Genomic DNA, 19,457 nt, shown 5'->3' on the forward strand with positions numbered 1-19,457 from the left:
CCAGGAATCATTTCCCTAGCTGTACCTATGACCTTGTACGTTTAATTTAATACAAAGGACGAAGTGGAAATATTTAGCTGAAGTACATGAGCAACAACCTATGCCACATATGTAGGAATAGGCTGGCAGATCTAGGGCTATTTGCAGACTATTAACTCTGAGTTTCAGACTTTCAAACATATGTTTTTTGGTAGATTTCTATCATTTAGAATTTCCTGGCTTTTAAACATTTTTGCTAATAAGGTTGATAGCAGAGACATTTGATACATCTTCACAAGCTTAAAGACACATTAAAGAAGTTTTTTTTTTCTGGGAATAGAATCCTTTGGGTAGTTAAGAATTAGTATTGTATTTATCTCCTTTCCTTTTCAAAGTCAAAGAAGTAAAAGAACAACAGGGACGTTTTAAAAAAAAATTATCTTCACATTATTGGCTAAATGGGATGTCTCTACACTTCTTAGAAAGACACTCTAGAAGTAAGTGGTGAACAAGAATGGATAATTTAACACATGGATAAAGTGGAATTTATAGAAACTGCTGATGTTCAGAAAATGAAAGGACTGATAATAGCAATTAATGATCATGAAGTCTGCTACTTGGTTCTGTGAGACTTTTAAACCATTTCTAAAAAGGGGAGAAGATTAAAATACATATTGATTGGCTGATGTGCAAAAGGTAAGGTTTAAAAGCAAAGAATTGACCAATATGTATTATATTAATTAAGTTCTTCTCATCATTGTGAATAAACAAGAGCTGATAACCTGTATCTGTAATTTCCTGAATTGATTCCAGATTGAGTGTACTTCAAAGATCTAATGCCATGTAAGCTGGAAATCTCCTTCAGAAGGAGATTTTCTGCTGCACACTTGACTTCCTAATTTTGTTTTGTTTTGTTTTACTTAGATAGCACGTATGTGGTGCATTGTGGCAGAAGCGATGTGATATTATAGCAGGTTTAGAAATGTGAAAGTTTGCCCGAAAAATCCGCTTGCTAACAAACTTCACTCCCATGAATACATATGAAGAGGAAAAGCCACAGCTGCTGGAAGTCAGATATGAAAAGGTGAAGATGGGTGAGGGATAAGCCTGCAATTGTGGAGTCAGCAAGGAATTTCTGAGATTTGGGGGTAGGGTAGGGCTCCAGAGTCAGGACTTATAAAATATCTTAGATAGGAAAGAAAAAGTCACTTCATGGGTGAAATCCTGGCCCCATTGAAATGAATGGGAGTTTTGCCTTTGACTTCATTGAGGCCAGTATTAAAACCTATGACTATTAGGAGACTGAACTGATGACTTGTCTGGTAGAATGCTCAATGCTTTAAGGTATGTTACTGAGTCAACAGTTGCTTCTCAACATTTCTCCTCTTCTGGGAGTGAGTAGTACTCATGATTGTATTATTAGCCAGAGCCCAATTATAAGAATGAGGGAACCATGGCATGAAAAAGTTTTAAATGACTTGTCTGAGATCAAATACCTGTGACAATGTGATGAAAAGAAAACAGGTCTTCTGCCTCTCAGCCTCCTGCTTTTAATCACTGGTTCCCAGCTGCTCCTATTCATAACTATCTATCTTTAGATGTAAAAATAGCACCAGGAAAATACAATGGGGAGTGGCATATTGGCTGCCTCACATGAGGTCACTGTGCCAGGGCTATTTGGAGCCCACTGCTTATAAAACTCGCTGGAGGGCAGGTAACATTGTAATTCTTTCCTCTTTCCTTCTTTCTGCCCTCTCTCTTTGCTGCTGTTGTTCCTGGGGGGCTGATGTTTGAGTCTTTCCTGTTTTGTGGCAATGTGCCAGCAGAAAAGATGCTGCTGAAGAAGTGGCAAAGCCAGCAGGAGGGAATGGATTTCTTCTTGTAGCCAGATGAAAGCACCAAAAGAGGATGCCTGGACTCTGAAAACTCAGGCTATGCCCCAAGTAGCTGGATGCCTTTAAATTCTGCCCATGTCTAAGATTTTAGTCCATTCAAAACCACATTGATGAGTCATTAGTAATGCACATCCCTTATCTACACCAGGGAAAATTTGCAAATATTTCCCACTTTTGCTATCACCAGTTCAGCTTTTCAGTTACCAACACAGGGAGATCTAGTGTAGATGGCCAGTCGACTGCCACCAGCATTAAAAGCACTGTGAGACTTAAGCCTATTCAGTACAGAAGTAATAGGAATATAGATTATAATGCTGGTAGTGGTATAGACAAGGCTACAGATGTATTTTCTCTCTGCCTCCCATGGTGGAATGGGTTGCAGGTGTACTGAGCTCTAAGCTTGAACTTTCTGTAGTAGCTAGTGCATGGGATAGATATGATATAGAAGATACTTTACCTTGGAGCACTGGCTTCCTACCCTCTTTACTTCTGGGTGAGGTACTGATCTGGTCATCCCTTCTGCCTCACCCAGAAACTTTTCTGGTTAGGCCTTGGCCAATTTTGCAATCTTCAGTGCATTGAGACAGCTTCCCACTTAGGTAAAACCATCCGTCTCATTCAGCCAGTGTCTTGCACATCTCCCCTCTACTCTCTGAAATGCTGCCTCTGATTACCCCGGCTCTTATTGCTGTGGTAATGGTGAGGCCAAAATGAACAGACACCGTAGCTAACTGACACCCTGGCTAGTCATTTCTTGAATTCCTATCACATTTTCAAACAGCAGTGCTATATCAGCTAGATAGTCTCTCACTTATTTCCCTTCGTTCCCATCTGAAGCCCTCATTAGAGTGTTCAATTGATTTCTGCTGCTGCATCACCCAGTCAATTGCAACATTGCACAGTGCAAGGTAAAAAGATGCTGTCCTGGTTGTACTCTAGCTTCTCTGTAAACCATTCAGGATTCCCTGCTGTTTGTTTTCACACAACATTCAACTCTGTTTTGCAGGCTCCTGGTGAAGCTGATACTCTCCATAGCAAAGTTGCACTGGTAGAGAAATCTCCACAGTGGCATCCTGTCCAAGCTCTATGGAAAATTGATGAAGTTGATTTTCATGCTGTTTTCACTACTTAGCACTGCTCAATAATATGTCCGAATATATCCAGGAAGAGAGACTTATATAGCATGTGCTCAGAACTGTATTCTCAAATACTTTTCTTCATGAATTAGCATTCCTACTTCCAGGGGCGGCTCTATATTTTTTGCCGCCCCAAGCATGGCAGTCAGGCGGCCTTTGGTGGCATGCCTGCAGGTGGCCACCGCTAATGCGGATTCAGCAGCATTTCTGCGGGAGGTCTGAATTGCTGCCGAAGCCGCGGGACTGGAGGACCACCCGCAGGCATGCCGCCGAAGGCTGCCTGACTGCTGCCCTCTCAGGGACTGGCAGGCCATCCCCGCGGCTTGCTGCCCCAGGCATGTGCTTGCTGCACTGGTACCTGGAGCCGCCCCTGCCTACTTCATAAGAAAAGGCAGATTGTATTATTGATAAAATAACGTGTTAAACAGTGTCTTTCACCAATAGAGCCAAATATCAATATTCACTGAGTCTTACAACCCCAACGTGAGATAGAGAAGTACTAATATCTCCATTATACAGATAGGGAAACTGAGGTGTAGAGAAGGTAACTTCTTGCCCAAGAAATTAGTCAGTGGCAGAGTTGATAATAGAACCTAGGTGTCCTGACTTGCAGTCCCTTTCTCAAGGCAGTCATCCAAATTTTTCTTCTCTATTATTATATAATATGTTGTGTGCTTACTAACATAATTTATCTATCTCTATCAGGAATCCACCATCTCTGGCTGGGGTTTTCAAAGCAGTCTAAGGAAGTTAAATGTCCAAAATCCATTTAATTTCAATGGGAACTGAGTGTGTAACTCTATTACACTCTTGAAAATCCCAGCTTAGGTGCCAAATAAAACTTAGGACCCTGTCCTGGTAACCTTTACAAATTCATATAGTTTCACTTGCTTCAGTGGTACCAGCTATATGATAAGAGTTATAGGGTCAGGTTCTTAAAGTTTTGTGTTATGTCTGAAAATGGACCAGATTCTCTACTACTGCTTCATTCTAAGCTACTTTTTAAGTGAAGTCGCTCTTGATGTGTCCTTTCCACTGCTGCAGTACAGGGGATTTCCTGTCAAGCTGATCAGCAGGCATTGGTGGAAAACCCATATATAATTTAGACTTGTATGATAAACTGCCTGAAAATGATGACTGGATAAATATTTTTGCTTGTGAGCAAAGTGCATATACTTGCCCTTTAAATCAACTTATAAAATTGGCACCATTTCTCCTTTTTGTTTCGGTTTTTTTCTTTCTGTCACATTAGAAGTGTCCTGTGCTAGGAGTGTCTGTCATGTTTCCCCTCATAGTGGAAACATGCTGCAGCTTGTGCCACTGGAGACATTTAGGCGTATTGTATCCAAATCTCACTTTCACTGAAGATGTATAACTGCAGCGCTTCAGCCTAATGCAGTGAATAATTAGGAGCAATTACAAGGAAATCTAGCAAATTACTAAAACCAACCAGGAGTAGAAATCAGTGCTCATGATTTATTTATTTATTTGGTTCCTTGCCATTTGAAGGACACGATACCTGGGGCTAAATCCTCTTAATGGCTAGGGAGGTGCATAGATCAGGGAAATGAAACAGAGAGTGCAAAATGCAGGGATCAGTCATGACAGTTAGAGGCTGCTCTGTTTTGGAACAAGTAGGGGCATGCACTGAATCAAGGGGGCTTCTGAGAGGGATTATGCCTCAGGGAAGCACAGTTCTTCCCTAAGCTCCTAGGCAGGGGGAAACTACAGCCACTTCATCATCATGTTTGCTTTCTGCTGCCTGGCTAGCTCCCATGGTCTCATCTCCCCCATCCTCTAGGGTGGTTTGCTCTAGGACAGAGAAGACCCGCACTTTGAACATCCATGCAGCAGCCAGACACAAACTGATCCTTAGTGTGTATGCAGAGTGCATGCCTTGAGTGCATGCAGTAGTGCGCCTGCCACGGTGCACCAAGAGTGTATTAGCCCATGCAGATTGAGCACAAGGGGTGTGGTTTGAACAGAAAGAGGGGCACTGAACCAGAATCCCATGAGCGCACACATTGTCATCCATTACAAAAGCAAGATGGCACCAAACGCAGCAAGCACTTTGCTCCAAAAGAAAGCAACATTAACAGGTTTTTGTCAGTAAAGTGCAGTGGCTTCCCAGATGACTGTACCACTTTCAGGAGTCTGATTTGTCTTGTATACCCTCCTCCCCGCAAGTTTCACCTCACATTAAAACTACTTGCTTACAAAATCAGACATAAAAAAACAAAAGTGTCACAGCCGCACTATTGCTGAAAAATTGTTGACTTTCTCATTTTTATCATATAATTATAAATCAATTGGAATATAAATATTGTACCTACATTTCAGTGTATAGTATATAGAGCAGTATAAACAAGTCATTGTTTGTATGAAATTTTAGTTTGTACTGACTTTGCTAGTGCTTTTCACGTAGCCTGTTGTAAAAGTGGGCAAATATCTAGATGAGACCTCTGTGAACCCCCAGGGGTACATGTACTGGGGAACCAGCTCAATGTGTGTCATTTCAGCCTCCGATGGCAGGATTTCCATGGCACTGGATGCATCTGACAACATATCTGGGCACATACTATACTGCTGGCTACAGCCAGTACCATCCAGGTAATCAGTATTTTCAGACTCTCAAAATCCATTCAGGTTTCAGAGTAGCAACCGTGTTAGTCTGTATCCGCAAAAAGAACAGGAGTACTTGTGGCACCTTAGAGTCTAACAAATTTATTTCAGCATGAGCTTTCATGAGCTACAGCTTACTTCTTCGGATGCATAGAATGGAACACACAGACAGGAGATATTTATACATACAGAGAACATGAAAAGGTGGAAGTATGCATACCAACAGGAAGAGTCTAATCAATTGAGATGAGCTATCATTAGCAGGAGGAAAAAAAAAACTTTTGAAGTGATAATTAAGATGACCCATAGAAGGTGTGAGGAGAACTTAACATAGGGAAATAGATTCAATTAGTGTAATGACCCAACCATTCCCAGTCTCTGTTTAAGCCTGAGTTAATTGTATCTAATTTGCATATTAATTCGAGTTCAGCAGTCTCTCTTTGGAGTCTGTTTTTGAAGTTTTTTTGTTGCAAAATTGCCACCTGCAAGTCGGTCATTGAGTGGTTAGAGAGGTTGAAGTGTTCTCCCACTGGTTTTTGAATGTCATGATTCCTGATGTCAGATTTATGTCCATTTATCCTTTTGCATAGAGACTGTCCAGTTTGGCCAATGTACATTGCAGAGGGGCATTGCTGGCACATGATGGCATATATCATGTTGGTAGATGTGCAGGTGTACGAGCCCCTGATGGTGTGGCTGATGTGATTAGGTCCTATGATTGTGTCACTTGAATAGATATGTGGACAGAGCTAGCATTGGGCTTTGTTGCAAGGATAGGTTCCTGAGTTAGTGTTTATGTTGTATGGTGTGCGGTTGCTGGTGAGTATTTGCTTCAGGTTGGGAGGCTGTCTATAAGCAAGGACTGGCCTGTCTCCCAAGAACTGTGAGAGTGAGGGATCATCTTTAAGGGTAGGTTGTAGATCTTTGATGATGCGCTGGAGGGGTTTTAGTTGGGGGCTGTAGGTGATGGCTAGTGGCATTCTGTTATTTTCTTTGTTGGGCCTGTCCTGTAGTAGGTGGCTTCTGGGTACTCTTCTGGCTCTGTCAATCTGTTTTTTCACTTCAGCAGGTGGGTATTGTAGTTTTAAGAATGCTTGATAGAGATCTTGTAGGTGTTTATCTCTTTCTGAGGGATTGGAGCAAATACGGTTGTATCTTAGAGCTTGGCTGTAGACAATGGATCGTGTGGTGTGTCCTGGATGGAAGCTGGAAGCATGTAGGTAAGTATAGCCATCAGTGGGTTTCCGGTATAGGGTGGTGTTTGTGTGACCATTGCTTATTAGCATAGTAGTGTCTAGGAAATGGACAGCTTGTGTGGATTGGTCTAGGCTGAGGTTGATGGTGGGATGGAAATTGTTAAAATCACGGTGGAATTCCTCGAGGGCTTCTTTTCCATGAGTCCAGATGATGAAGATGTCATCAATATAGCACAAGTAGAGTAGGGGCATTAGGGGACAAGAGCTAAGGAAGCATTGTTCTAAGTCAGCCATAAAGATGTTGGCATACTGTGGGGCCATGCGGGTACCCATAGCAGTGCCGCTGACTTGAAGGTATAAATTGTCCCCAAATGTGAAATAGTTGTGGATGAGGACAACTGAATCCATTCAGTAAGCTCAAGTGACAAAGGATAAAATGTTATCTTCTAAGTGTTCCTTCAGAATTTCCTGTTTCCTCACATGCACTCCCCATAAGTCTTGCTATGGTAGTCCACTCAGCAGGGTTGGGCATAGCATCATCATCAATTGACCAGCAGCACCATTCTTGATTTCATCCAAAAGAGAGGCACTTGAGCAATATCGGGGCTATATATAGTGTTCTCAATTCCAGCCAGCCTTGCTCACCCTTCTGTCCGAGGAAGCCACTGAGAGACAAACAAGGAGCTCCACAACATCATTTTCACAACTGCTTTTCAGAGTAGAACCACACTCTGCTGGGCATTATACAGTGGCCATTATTTTCAGATAATTTGACAGAATTCAACATTTATATTACTGTAGCACTTAAGACACCTTAGCCAGGTTGGGGTCCCCTCATGTTAGTCACTGAACAAACAAGGCAAAAGACTGTCCCTGCCCCAAAGAACTTACCATGCTTAAAAAGTTTCCAGTTTTTCTTTAGATAAAGAGTCTTAGGGAGGATTGCAAATACTGAGGGATTGTTAATGAGTTATCTAAAGCAACTAAAAGTTTTGAAGTGTAACCACTGTATCATAGAGCCCTCCCCCAAAAACATTTCAGATAAAAAACTCTATTTGTATGAAATCATCTGGGCTGTGTATTGCTTGGATAGATTTGAGAGATAAGATAATATTAAATTCCACTTGCAAACAGAATTCCATAAGTATGCTACATAATCATCCAAAGCACTAAAACTTGAAACAGTAGATACATACCAATTAGGATTATCTGGAGCATTAGACTGATTCAGTGTGTCAGTGTCTGAGACTGCCTCTGGGAGAGAAGTGGCCAGGAACATATGACCAGAATTTCAGACTGAAATCCAAACTCAGGCGCAGGAGGGCAGGGCTGGCTCCAGGCACCAGTGAAGGAAGCAGGAGCCTGGGGCGGCCAATAGAAAGGGGCAGCATGTCCATCCATTGTTGAGGTGGCACATCCGGGTCTGCAGGGGCAATTGGGCAATGGGTCCTTCAGTCCTTCACTTCCTCTTCATGGCCGCTCAATTGTTTTTTTGGTTTTTTTTTCTTCGCCGCCACTGTGGGTGGCAAAAAAGCTGGTGACGGCCCTGCAGGAAGGAGAGTTCTTTGAGCTCATGAAGAAAACACAGAGGTGTCTCAGTTCTCAGGCTGCTATCCATTGTTCTGCCTGAGAGCTGAAGTAGGCTTCATTTGGGGGAGGGATGGGATTGTGGCCCAGTGTAAACAGATGTCCGCAAGATGATTCACCCAACTGTAGCTACGCACCCAAATGTTTAATTAATCAAGCTTCTTGTCCTTATTATCCCTACACTGGGTTTCACTGATAATGACCCAAAGGAACATTCTGCTTCTGTGTGTGAATTATATTTTATTTACAAGGTTGTCACTTGTTCATCTGATTTTCCTTTCCTAGCCGGGAGAAAAATATTCCTGGTGTCCTTTATGATCAAAAAATGCCCAAAACTCTAAATCAGAGATGGTTAAAAAGGTTTTCTTGTGCAAATAATTCCTTTAATCTCTTAAATTAGAATAACTTAAAACCCAGTGCCTCCCTTGCCTTGCATTATACATGGTACACAAATATTTATCTAGACTCTTATCATTAAAACTAATGAGCTTTATGGATCAGAAAAAAGAACAAAGGCAGGCCCAGCAAGTTATAAAGGGTTAAATTTTGGTACAATGCCTGGGGTACAACAGTGGCATTCAGGCCTAATTCATTGACAATGATACAGCTATCCCGAAAGCCAATCTATGGAAAGGGAGTGTTAAGTAGGATATTGTTTGCATTAAGGGGCTGAATTTTCCACTGGGTAATCATCAGTGAAACCCAGCGAAGGGCAAATGAGGATGGCAGGCCTGATTAATTAAACATGTGCTCCAGTGCTAAATCCAAGACTTATGCTATTGGTTTTACAAGAGTCATTGATATTAATACCGCTGGCAGAAATTGTGAACTGCTGTTTACTGAATCCATTTTTCACAGCAAAACTGGTGTTAAATGTACCAATCAGGGGTTGCAGAAATACTATTGTATCTCTCCAAATGCTACCCATTTTATACAGTAGTGTGCTGCTATTACATGTTCAACTCTCATAATTTCTAGTATAAGCTCCAATTTCTAAGTCTTTTTAATTTGGCTATAAATTCAGTTTGGACTGAAACGTGGCATATACAGATCTCAATTCAAGATGTGTTTGTTATTTGTGTGTGCGTGTGTGTGTGCACATGTAGTCTTTTTAAATAAGTCAAAAGAAATGTAAAACAGTTCAGGAGCTTGCAAGTTACTACGAAATGTAAACATAGCTCATAGTAGCTTGTGAGGCTTCATGCCCATCTATATGTTATGTTTTGCTACATTGAAAAGCTGCAGAAAAGTACCTATGAGCATGAGGATTGGGACAAGCTGAAATTGGGGGAAAATGGCTACTGCACCTGGACACTTCCTTTTATAAACAACAAGTGTTGTTTGAGAAATATAAGCAGTTTTCCAAATCATTGCCACGCAGGTGTCAAAAATGCAATATTAACAATTACAAAAATGAACATATTACTTTTGGTTTGAAGAGACACTTAATGCAAAGATGTAGACAAATGGTTATCTATTGGCAGTGGTATTCTTATGGTGGAGAATGAAAATCATTTCATCAATCAGACCTAGTTGTTTCTGGGCTTTATCTAAAAACAATTCTGTCTTTGCTCATGAACAAATCACAGGAGAGCAATTTAACCACTAAGAAATGGATTTTTATTTTTTTTTTAGACCAGTGCATTTGGTGTGAGTACTGTATGAATGGTAACCAAATATCTAAGTATCTATTTGTCTTCTGTCCATTTTGAAATGTACTTGGTGTGTTAATTTTTCCATAGCTATGACCGTCTACATTTTTTGACCCATTCCTCCAACTTTGGGAGGAGTTTGTTCCAATGAAAAGCTCCTAATACTCTAGCGACCACTAGTAAATGAAAATTACTTAATTCTTCTTTCTTTGAGTGTTATCGTTTCCGCTGGGAAGATCTAGGAGAATGTAGTAAATTTTCCAACGTTAGTAGCACCTGCACTGAAATGATAATCCAGCTAGGGTTTTCTAGGAGCAGCAATTTCCCAGATCCATCTTGACATGACAAAGAGTAAGTTACCATGCTGAAGGAAAACACATAATAAGACATGTATTTAAACATAGAACAAGCTGAGCCATTAACCTCAGAGAGGCATGTCTCTTATTTTACCCCCAGGAAGTCCTGAGAGGTTCAGTTAGAGACCTCTCAGAAATCTGGCCAAACTAAAAATGCTGAGCTAATTTTCAACAGGCTCAGCAGCTCTAGTGTGCTGGTCTGGTGTCAAGGCCGAGAGCTTTTATGAAGTTACTGACTCAGCACCTTTATCTTGCTGGCTTCTAGGCGCAGGCCTCTGTGAGGCCTCTTGCTCAGCTCCACTAGTTTTCTGCAAAGTGGAAGCCTCTGTGAGGTTACCGGCCCACCACCTTGACATCTGGTTTACTCTGATGTCAAGGCACAGGCCTCAGTAACATCCCAGCTGAGTTGCTGCCAAGCCAGAGGACTCTGTGAAGTCACTAGCTTAATAATTTTTTAAGACCTCTTACCATAGACTGGGAAATTGCATCCTTTTATTGCTTGTGTCACATTTGATTTATTGAAATGACTGTATCAGGGGACTCTAAATCATGTGGCAATGATTTGCATTTTTTCATGGGAATAACATGAAGCCAATCTGGCAACATGACATAAATAAACATTCAAAACACAGGGCTTCTTTACATACCCGCTTTTCACTTTTAGCAGTGGCCTGGTAATAAGTCAAAAAATCTGGTGGACAGATGCTACTTCGAGTTATAGAACAGAGTTCAGCATTTAGAGCTGACAGACCAGGGATTTAATCTTATTGAACTTGTAGTATCAGACCAAGACCATTAACAAGCTGCATCCTTCCCTTCCTCACCGTCACTTTCATTTGTAAAATGTAAAAGAAATTTTGGAACACTGTGCCCTTGTCTACATTCGAGTTCTAGATGCTGGGTTAACTGCACCAGTGCAGTATAAGGCCCTGCTGGGAGTCACTGTTTGAATCAATGTGGTAGGTCTACACTAGGATTTGCATCACTAAATTATATCAATGGCTAAAACCCCCTACTGTATACAAGTCCTGAGTTTAAAAAGAAACAGTAATGGTATGGCGTGGGTGAATTAGCATTACTTATAGTGACGTGCTAAATTACCTGAAACGGGTGTTCCCAAATTGTCTATTTGAGAAATCAAGCTATTCACAGCTACATAGCTGCTCTTTCAGCTGTATCTGTATGGGACTCTGGGGAAATCCAGCATCTTGTTAGATTAGTGACAGGTGTGAATTTCTTACGGGTACCCTGAGGATATACCTCTATCCAAGCTTCATATGTAAAAGCAGTCTTCTGGATCCAAATACGTTACCAGCACTCAGCTAAGAGACAACTTGGATTGCTTTTCAGGTATTGTCAAATTAGGTGAGACTTCTTTATGTGGAAGAGTAATATTACCATAATATGTCCCTGATGTATGTGCTAAGGAATTTACCACACTCTGCATCCTGTACAGTTAAATGCAGTGTGAACTTCCTATCCATCCACTGAGGAAAGCAGGACTCTGGGCTCTACTTTTGGCTTTGTCACTTGTTGTGTGACTTTGAATGGGTCAGTTAACCTCTTTTCCCCAGTTTACTTGTGAAACAAATACTTGCCTGATTCACAGGAGTATGATGATGCTTAATTAATGCTTGCAAAGCATGTTTAGGTTCTTGACTGAAACTTCCTATATGTACAAAGTAAAGTTGCATAGGTGGTGTCGATGCTTTAAGACAACTCTGCACCATGCATATAGATATGGTAGCTAATGACAGCAGTTACGTCTGACAAATCTGTATTTAATTATTACTAATGACTATAAATCCAACTTCAAGAAAACAAAAGCCAGCCTGATCCTTGGCCCTAATGTGCACCACACTGTGCTCAAGCTATTATTATTTATTTCTATGCTTTGTTTCTTTAAAAAATGTTTGTGCAGTCACATATCCTGGCTTCAGCCAGAGTCAAAACTGGACACCCCAAGAGACCACAAAGGAGGAAGATCTTCCAGTCCAAACAAGGGCCTATCCCACAATGCTTGGCATGGGTCCCTAGTGCTGGTGCACATTTGCAAAACTAGTTGCATAAAATTAGGTTCCTAAGTCCTGATTTTGGCACCTTAAATAAAAGGATCCTAATTTTCAGAGTTGCTGGCAACTCCTGTTGCCTTAGCTGAAAGTTGTGAGTGCGCAGGATGTCTGAAAATCAGCTTAACTGTAGGTACCCAGGTTTGAAAGTTTTGTCTATAGTGCCTGTGGTGTATATATTTGTACCCATCTACAATTTTGGTTTGTTCATATTAATGCTGTGAAGGGATCTGTCATGCATAGGAATCTATGTGCATTGTGTGTGCATTGTGAGGATGAGCGGTAGATGCTGCTATGTAGAATTCTGAAATTTTTTGATGAAAAGTTTTTTTCGAGGAAAAATTGTCCTGTTTTTGAAATCAGAAATTTTCAATAAAACTATTTTAAAAAGAAAAATGAAATTAGAAAAGGCAAAAAATGTTGCTTTTTTCAGTTTCTGGCTTATTGATTTTCCTTTTTTTAACACTCCCTTTTTTCTCCTTTTCCTTCCCCCTTTTCTCCTTTAAGTGGCAAAATGAGTGGAAAAAGAGAGAGAAAAAGGAGAGAATCAAAAACCCATCTAATTAACCAACCAAAAGCTTTCTATAAACCTTTTCATGAACATTTTGGAATAAATGTTCCTTTTTCAAACCCATCAAACAAAAATATCTTCAATATTTTGCAATTTTCCCCTCACCATTTTTCTCCTGCGTTCTAACTCCGTGCCTTGTGTGTGCTATGCTGGGCTTCAGGTTGTGCCCTGCAGTGCTGCCATTGCCTTGGCGCTTCTCACGGTCGCCAGCCTGGTGTTCTCGCCGCTGGTGCCAGAGGCTCAGGTGCTTCAGGGAGCCAGCACTGAGCGATCTCTGCTGAAGGTGCACAAAGTCCCTACTATAACCTAAAAGCTTCTCCAGTAAACTCAAGGTATGTGACTGTACTGTGTATCTATACTTAAACTCAAAGAAAGGGCACCAAAACACAAGTTCACCCAAGGGCCGGCCCTGTCAGGAAAGCGTGGCTATTCAGGAAAGGGGCTTAAGCACTTGCTTAAATCCTATTGAAGTCAATACGGCTTACGCTTGTGATTAAATTTAGGTACGTTCTTAAGCGCTTACTTGAATAGGGATAGACTTAAACAATCGCTTAAATTATTTGCAGAAATGAGGCCTTAGTTTGTATTCCCTTTCCCTCTGTGGGTAGCACATATGGTGCTCGAATTGTGCATTGATTTCTTTTATAACAGTATCCTTGGTTAGCTGAATTTCATGATGAGGTTTTAATGGATGCATTCCTTAAGGCTGTGTATCGCATTCCGGGGTGCACTCCATACCAGTGAGGGTTTATGTCACCACCTGCCCTGCAACCTTGGGTGCCTCAGTGCTGTGCTGTTGAAGCTCTCAACCTGGGTCATGCACAAACAGCCAAATAGCAGGCAGCTCACATCCTGAGTGTCTGGGTATAGCTGCAGCCCTGATCCAGCACTTCTGACCCCAGCAGCTTGTCAGCAACACACAAGCCACACGCTGGCTCCCAGCAGCTGTGGTTACTACTGCAGGGTGACCCCCACATTCCAAATCCCAAATTTCCTCCCAAAACATGTGTTCTGTACAATCCAGACCTTTCTTGGACAGTCCAGATATTAGAGGGCCCCTACCCCTATCAGGGGTCAATACACAACAGTTTGCTACTTTACCGAACAGTTCAGTTTAAACATAACTCTGGATTAGTTTTGATTAAAAAATAAAATAAAACAAGTTTATTTGACAACAAAGAGATTTTACATGAGCACAAGTAGAATGTATTAAAGTCAGAAGTAGTTACAAGGCAAATAAACATAAAATGCTGTCTTATAGCTGAAACGTAACAAACTAGACTTGATTCAAGGTCAAATCCTGACCACGAGTTCCCAGCAACATTGCTGACCAAATTCTCAGGTCTGGATACCCTCCCTCCCCCTGAAAAAAAATAAATAAATAAAAAATCAAAGGCTGGTTCCTTTGTCCTTTTAGATGAAAAAGAGAGTGAGTGAGTGAGTGAGTGAGAGAGAATTCCTGGGGTGTTTTTGCACCTCCCTTTTATAGTCCAGTCACCCTTCAAAATGCGTTTTCCTGAGGCTTACCCCTAGATAAAGTTCCTTTCCACTGTGAGGATGGAGACATAGAGTCTCATGGTGAAAGAGGTTCCATGTTGTCATGTGTTAAAATGCAGACTGACTGTTTCTGCCCTTCTCGTTGCCGAAAAAATGGCCATTTGACTGGTGATTGCCAGTCAGCTTTGATGACACCTGGCTAGCATGTCCTTTGTCTTTGAGAAACAGGTTTACCCCCCTCTCCAGACTTGTCTGGCAAACACATTTCAGTCATAATTGCAGTTTATGTTCATAACTTTACATATAATGTTCCTACGCACATTTCACCATGAAAGTATTGACCAGCTAGTTATTAGTTGACATATTTTGTACAAAGATTATTACGATGGTGTGTCAGGTGTGAATAAGGGAAGCCTAAGAATGCCCATGCTTCTTAAGCAAAGCAGAGAGGAGTGACTTAACCAACTACCATTCAAGAGTTCATTTTCTATTTAAATATTTTGTTCTAATCTCTCACTTCCTCTTTAACTTGGCAAAATGACTGAAGGAAAAACAATGGCCTTCCATTCCCCAGTTTACAACCTGTCAGAGTGAGGGATTTGGTTACCTTTTCCAAACGGTGGGTGCTGGGTTGTTGTTTTTTAATCTGAGGTCATATACTCAGGGTTTTTTTAAATGACATGACAAAACTGACTATGGTGAAAAACCACAGAAGACTAAAAACCAGAATGAAATATGGAGATTGAATTTGTGCAGATAATTAATACTATTTTTTTGACATTCTGAGCATGCTATGGAAGAAATTCTCTGCAAGTGATATTTCTGTAGCATTAGGTACATATAATCCCCTGGCTAGGAGCCTCGTGACTCCCCAAATTACAGTGTCAGTGATATTTTGTCAAAGCAGCACCCGTCTTTGTTCATCACGGCATTCTGCAAGTCTGCTTGGCGAGCAGCATTCATCATGTTGGTATGAAGTGTATCCATGATGCTGCTTGCCTGGTGGTCATTGACTTCCTGAAAGGTGACATTTGGGGAGCCAGCACCAGCAGCTCTGCTTTAACAATTAGAAGAACTTTATCTTCAAACAATTGGCTGAATTCTGGTGAAATGCCATGAGTCAGGAGAACATCTCTATGCAGAACAGCACTTAAGCACATGCATATGTTTAAAACTAAGCATGAGCTTAAGTTCTGTCTTAAATAGGCATGGACAATATACTTCAATACTTTCCTAATTAGGGCCTGGATAGGTACAACTCAGCTGAAGTCACTCATTTTCACTAGGCCTAAATGTGACCTATATTGTATTATGTTTGAACAGTAATGTTCCTGCAAGGTTAAACTGAGAATGAAGCAGGATGAGAAATGTTATATATTCTCCGGCGCTGAGGTCCCATATCACAATTGTCACCCATATCAAAATAAATGGTAGGGCAATCACCTTGAATTTGTTGGGGATATTGCATAGTTTTCCCTTCTATAGGCTTATCTGACAGGACAAACTCTTCAGTTGTCCCATTGTGTTGATCGTTGCACTGTCATTAATGGGCAGCAGGTTTAAAACAAATAAAAGGAAGGTCTTCTTCACACAGCACACGGTCAACTTGTGGAGCTCCTTGCCTGAAGAGGTTGTGAAGGCTAGGACTATAACAGGGTTTAAAAGAGAACTGGGTAAATTCATAGAGATAAGTCAATTAATGGCTATTAGCCGGGATGGAATGGTGTTCCTAGCCTCCGTTTGTCAGAGGGTGGTGATGGACGGCAGGGGAGAGATCAGTTGATCATTACCTGTTAGGTTCACTCTCTCTGGGGCACCTGGCATTGGCCACTGCTGGTAGACAGGATACTCGGCTGGATGGACCTTTGGTCTGACCCAGTACGGCCATTCTTATGTTCTTATGTTTTTATGTGTTGTAGATGTGATCACTCTGTCGTACAATAACATGGGAATGTAAATCTGGAAGGAACCTCTCCACAGAGGCAGGATTAAGTATACCTAGACCATCCCTAACAGATGTTTGTCAAACCTGTTCTTAAAACTCCCAATGGGTGTTCCAGTGCTTCACTGATGGCTACATTTCAATCTCAGCGTATTGTAATGCTGTTTTGGAATGTGGTGATATTTTGTGGGCTTGAACGGGGTTTCACAACATGCCAAAGTCTCATAAGTAATGACTGCAGCAAGAGAATGGGAAATTGCCTTAGTGATTGGGGATATCTCAGAAATATTTGTTGGACTTGAAGTCTAACATCGCAATGATCTGTTTAATTTGTTTTACAAGGCACATACAAAATAGATGGGAGCCCTCCTATCCCATTTAGGTGATCAGCCACAAAGTTCATTTTCTGAACTAGCAAATGTAGCTGATAGTTGCAGCAGTTTTTTCTGAGAGAGAAATGGTAATAAATAGCAGAGCCATCAGGGTTTTTATGGTTCTATAGTTTCATTCCCCCTGGTTTCTATGAACAGTAAAGGATCTGCTGATAAGAATCTGCCACACTTTTATGCAAAGACCTTCCATTCAACCGCAGAATATTTACATTCATGAGGCTAAAAGTAAGAAACCCGTATGTTCCTGGAGTCTCAATTCCAGGGTGTCATGGCAGGATCATTGCTTTAGGGCTACTATAGATGCATTACAGTTGATCAAGGTGGGGTGTCCGCAACAAAGTGAGAATAGGGGCTGATATTTTCTTGCGCTCAAGGGCTTGGACAACCTGTGTGCAAGCAGTGTTCCAGAAGCAAGGGGAGTCCTTTACCAATCCTTGCAAAGCAGCAGAGACGCCATATTGGGAAGAAATAAACCTAAGATAATGTGAAGTAATAAGGGGAGTTGTGGGCGGGTTCTCTGAGGTGGGAAGGTCAGAACAGCTTGGACTTGGAAAGCTGGGCTTTTGGTTCAGTAACCAAAGCACATACACCAACAAAATCAGTTCTGAGTGTTCCAAAACACTGCTTGGGGTAGTGTGGGTAGTGTGATGATATCACAGCTGTTGAAATGCTAGCTGTTAGTCATGAGCAGCTATAGAGGGGCCATATCTGGCGATGTCATGAAGATATGCATGCACTTCATATTGTCAGCTGGAATACATGTAGTAATTTTCTTAAAGGGAAAAACTCAATTTAAAAGGGCCTTTATTTGTAACAAAAGACCTTCATAAGACTGTTCTTAGCAAGAGGGATCTGTAGGTATCGCTATGACTCATACAAATTAGAAAAGCAGACAGACTCAATCAAATTAGAGGTCACTGCTACTGCCATTCACTGGAGCTATTTTTTCTGGGAATATGGATGTGTTAACTGTTCTGAGATCAATGCAAATCTGAATTCCTGGTTGGGTCACACCAGATTCAAATTCTGAACTGGTTCCTTTTTGTTGACTACCTGAAGACATTGACTCCTTGGATATTGGGGTAAATTACCTTCTGATGTAACTCCACTAAAGGATAGGAGAGTTATGCAGCAGAGTGTTTCACCTTATTGTTCCATTTGAGGCTGATCACAAACAGGTTGAAGTAGAAGTTTTCTATGCTGCTGAATGCAAGTAGATTCACTATGTCATATAATCTGGGAGCTAACGTTTTCCTGTGATTTGAATTGGAGCTTTGCCGTAATATGTCTGTTGAACTGAGGATATGTCAATTGAGGACATAGGTAAAATGATTAAGGAGAGTGACCATTGCACCATTATCTGCTAACAGTGGAGTGGGAATGTGATATTTATGGTATTAATAAGAATTTGCAGCCTCCTTTTCACCTTTCATAAAGAGCTGAGCTAGAATACAGCTAATTTTTCAGAGAAGTTAGGGTGAGGAAACTTAGGCCTTGTCCACACTACAGGGATAAGTCGACCTAAGTTACACAATAAGCCTTACACTTATCATTTGGTGGAGTACTGGAGTCAATGGGAGAATGATCTGTGGTCGATTTAGTGGTCCTTCACTAGACCCACTAAATAGACCTCCAGTAGATCGATCACCACAGCATCAATCCCCAGTAAGCATAGACATGCCCTTATAGTGAGGTGGTAATAAGCATTAGTTTCCAGTAATGTACATTGTAGAAACATTTACATCCCTTTTCACTAATTATAAGGCTGCCTACACATTTTTGTAAATGAACTCATGCATGGCCCTGTTAAAAATGGAAAAAATCCTGGAAATAAGCTGATATCTAGAGACTAAAACAATGAGGTACAGCAGAAACATCTGAGAGAGGGAGAGAGAGATCCAATTAAATAAAATCAAATGAGGCTGAGTTCTTTGTTTTGTTGTTTTTAAACTGTAAGTAACTAACTTGGTGCAAACAACTAGAATTAGACTCTCACTAGAAATTTTTGTTCTCAGTGCTACATAGGACAATGAATAAATAAAATAAACACCATGGGCAGGGTTCGTCATTATGGTTGCTGTGCCATAGCTAACCTTTGACCCCAACCTAATGCTCCCCCCCAAAAAAAAATATTTTCCTTGGGAGTGGGAGTAATCTCATTACTTCTGGAGGTCTCACTGAAAGGTCACTATACGGGGACTTGGTGTCACTGTAGTGTTATTACTGAGCTCCTGCTCTTTGTCATATTCCATTGCAGACCTAGATTTAACTTGACAGCACTAAATGTTTTCTATGAAACTGATTCAACTGTTTAGTATCACATCCACCCACCCACATGCAAAAAGTCCCCAAGTGTCAGCAGTCATGGATAGTTTTCTGAAAAACATGAATTCCACGACTCCTGTCACAGGTGTGACAAAAATGCAGCTTTAGCTATGACTCATCCATTGAAATTCTGTTTTGTATAGTGGTTATTTTATTTGTTTCCTCCTTTTTGGTACTTCCTTTTTCTTTTTAGTGGACAAAACTCTAAGCCTTTCCACACCATGGCATGCTCAAATCT

General features: G+C 41.1%; 1 protein-coding gene across 2 annotated transcripts in view; it reads left to right on the top strand.

Moving 5' to 3' along the window:
- The window catches only part of CCDC171 (coiled-coil domain containing 171), a 274,485-nt gene that overhangs the window by 240,448 nt on the left and 14,580 nt on the right, over positions 1-19,457 (top strand). Inside the window, exon 26 of one of the 2 annotated variants that reach the window (XM_030565904.1) lies at positions 904-972. The exons of the other annotated variant lie outside the window; for it this stretch is intronic. Coding sequence (XP_030421764.1) covers positions 904-942 — 39 coding nt within the window. The 3' untranslated portion in view covers positions 943-972. Of the gene's footprint in view, positions 1-903; positions 973-19,457 lie in introns of those variants that run through there. 2 annotated transcript variants of the gene reach the window in all.

Source organism: Gopherus evgoodei, chromosome 6 (assembly GCF_007399415.2).
Source record: "Gopherus evgoodei ecotype Sinaloan lineage chromosome 6, rGopEvg1_v1.p, whole genome shotgun sequence".
NCBI lineage: Eukaryota > Metazoa > Chordata > Testudines > Testudinidae > Gopherus > Gopherus evgoodei.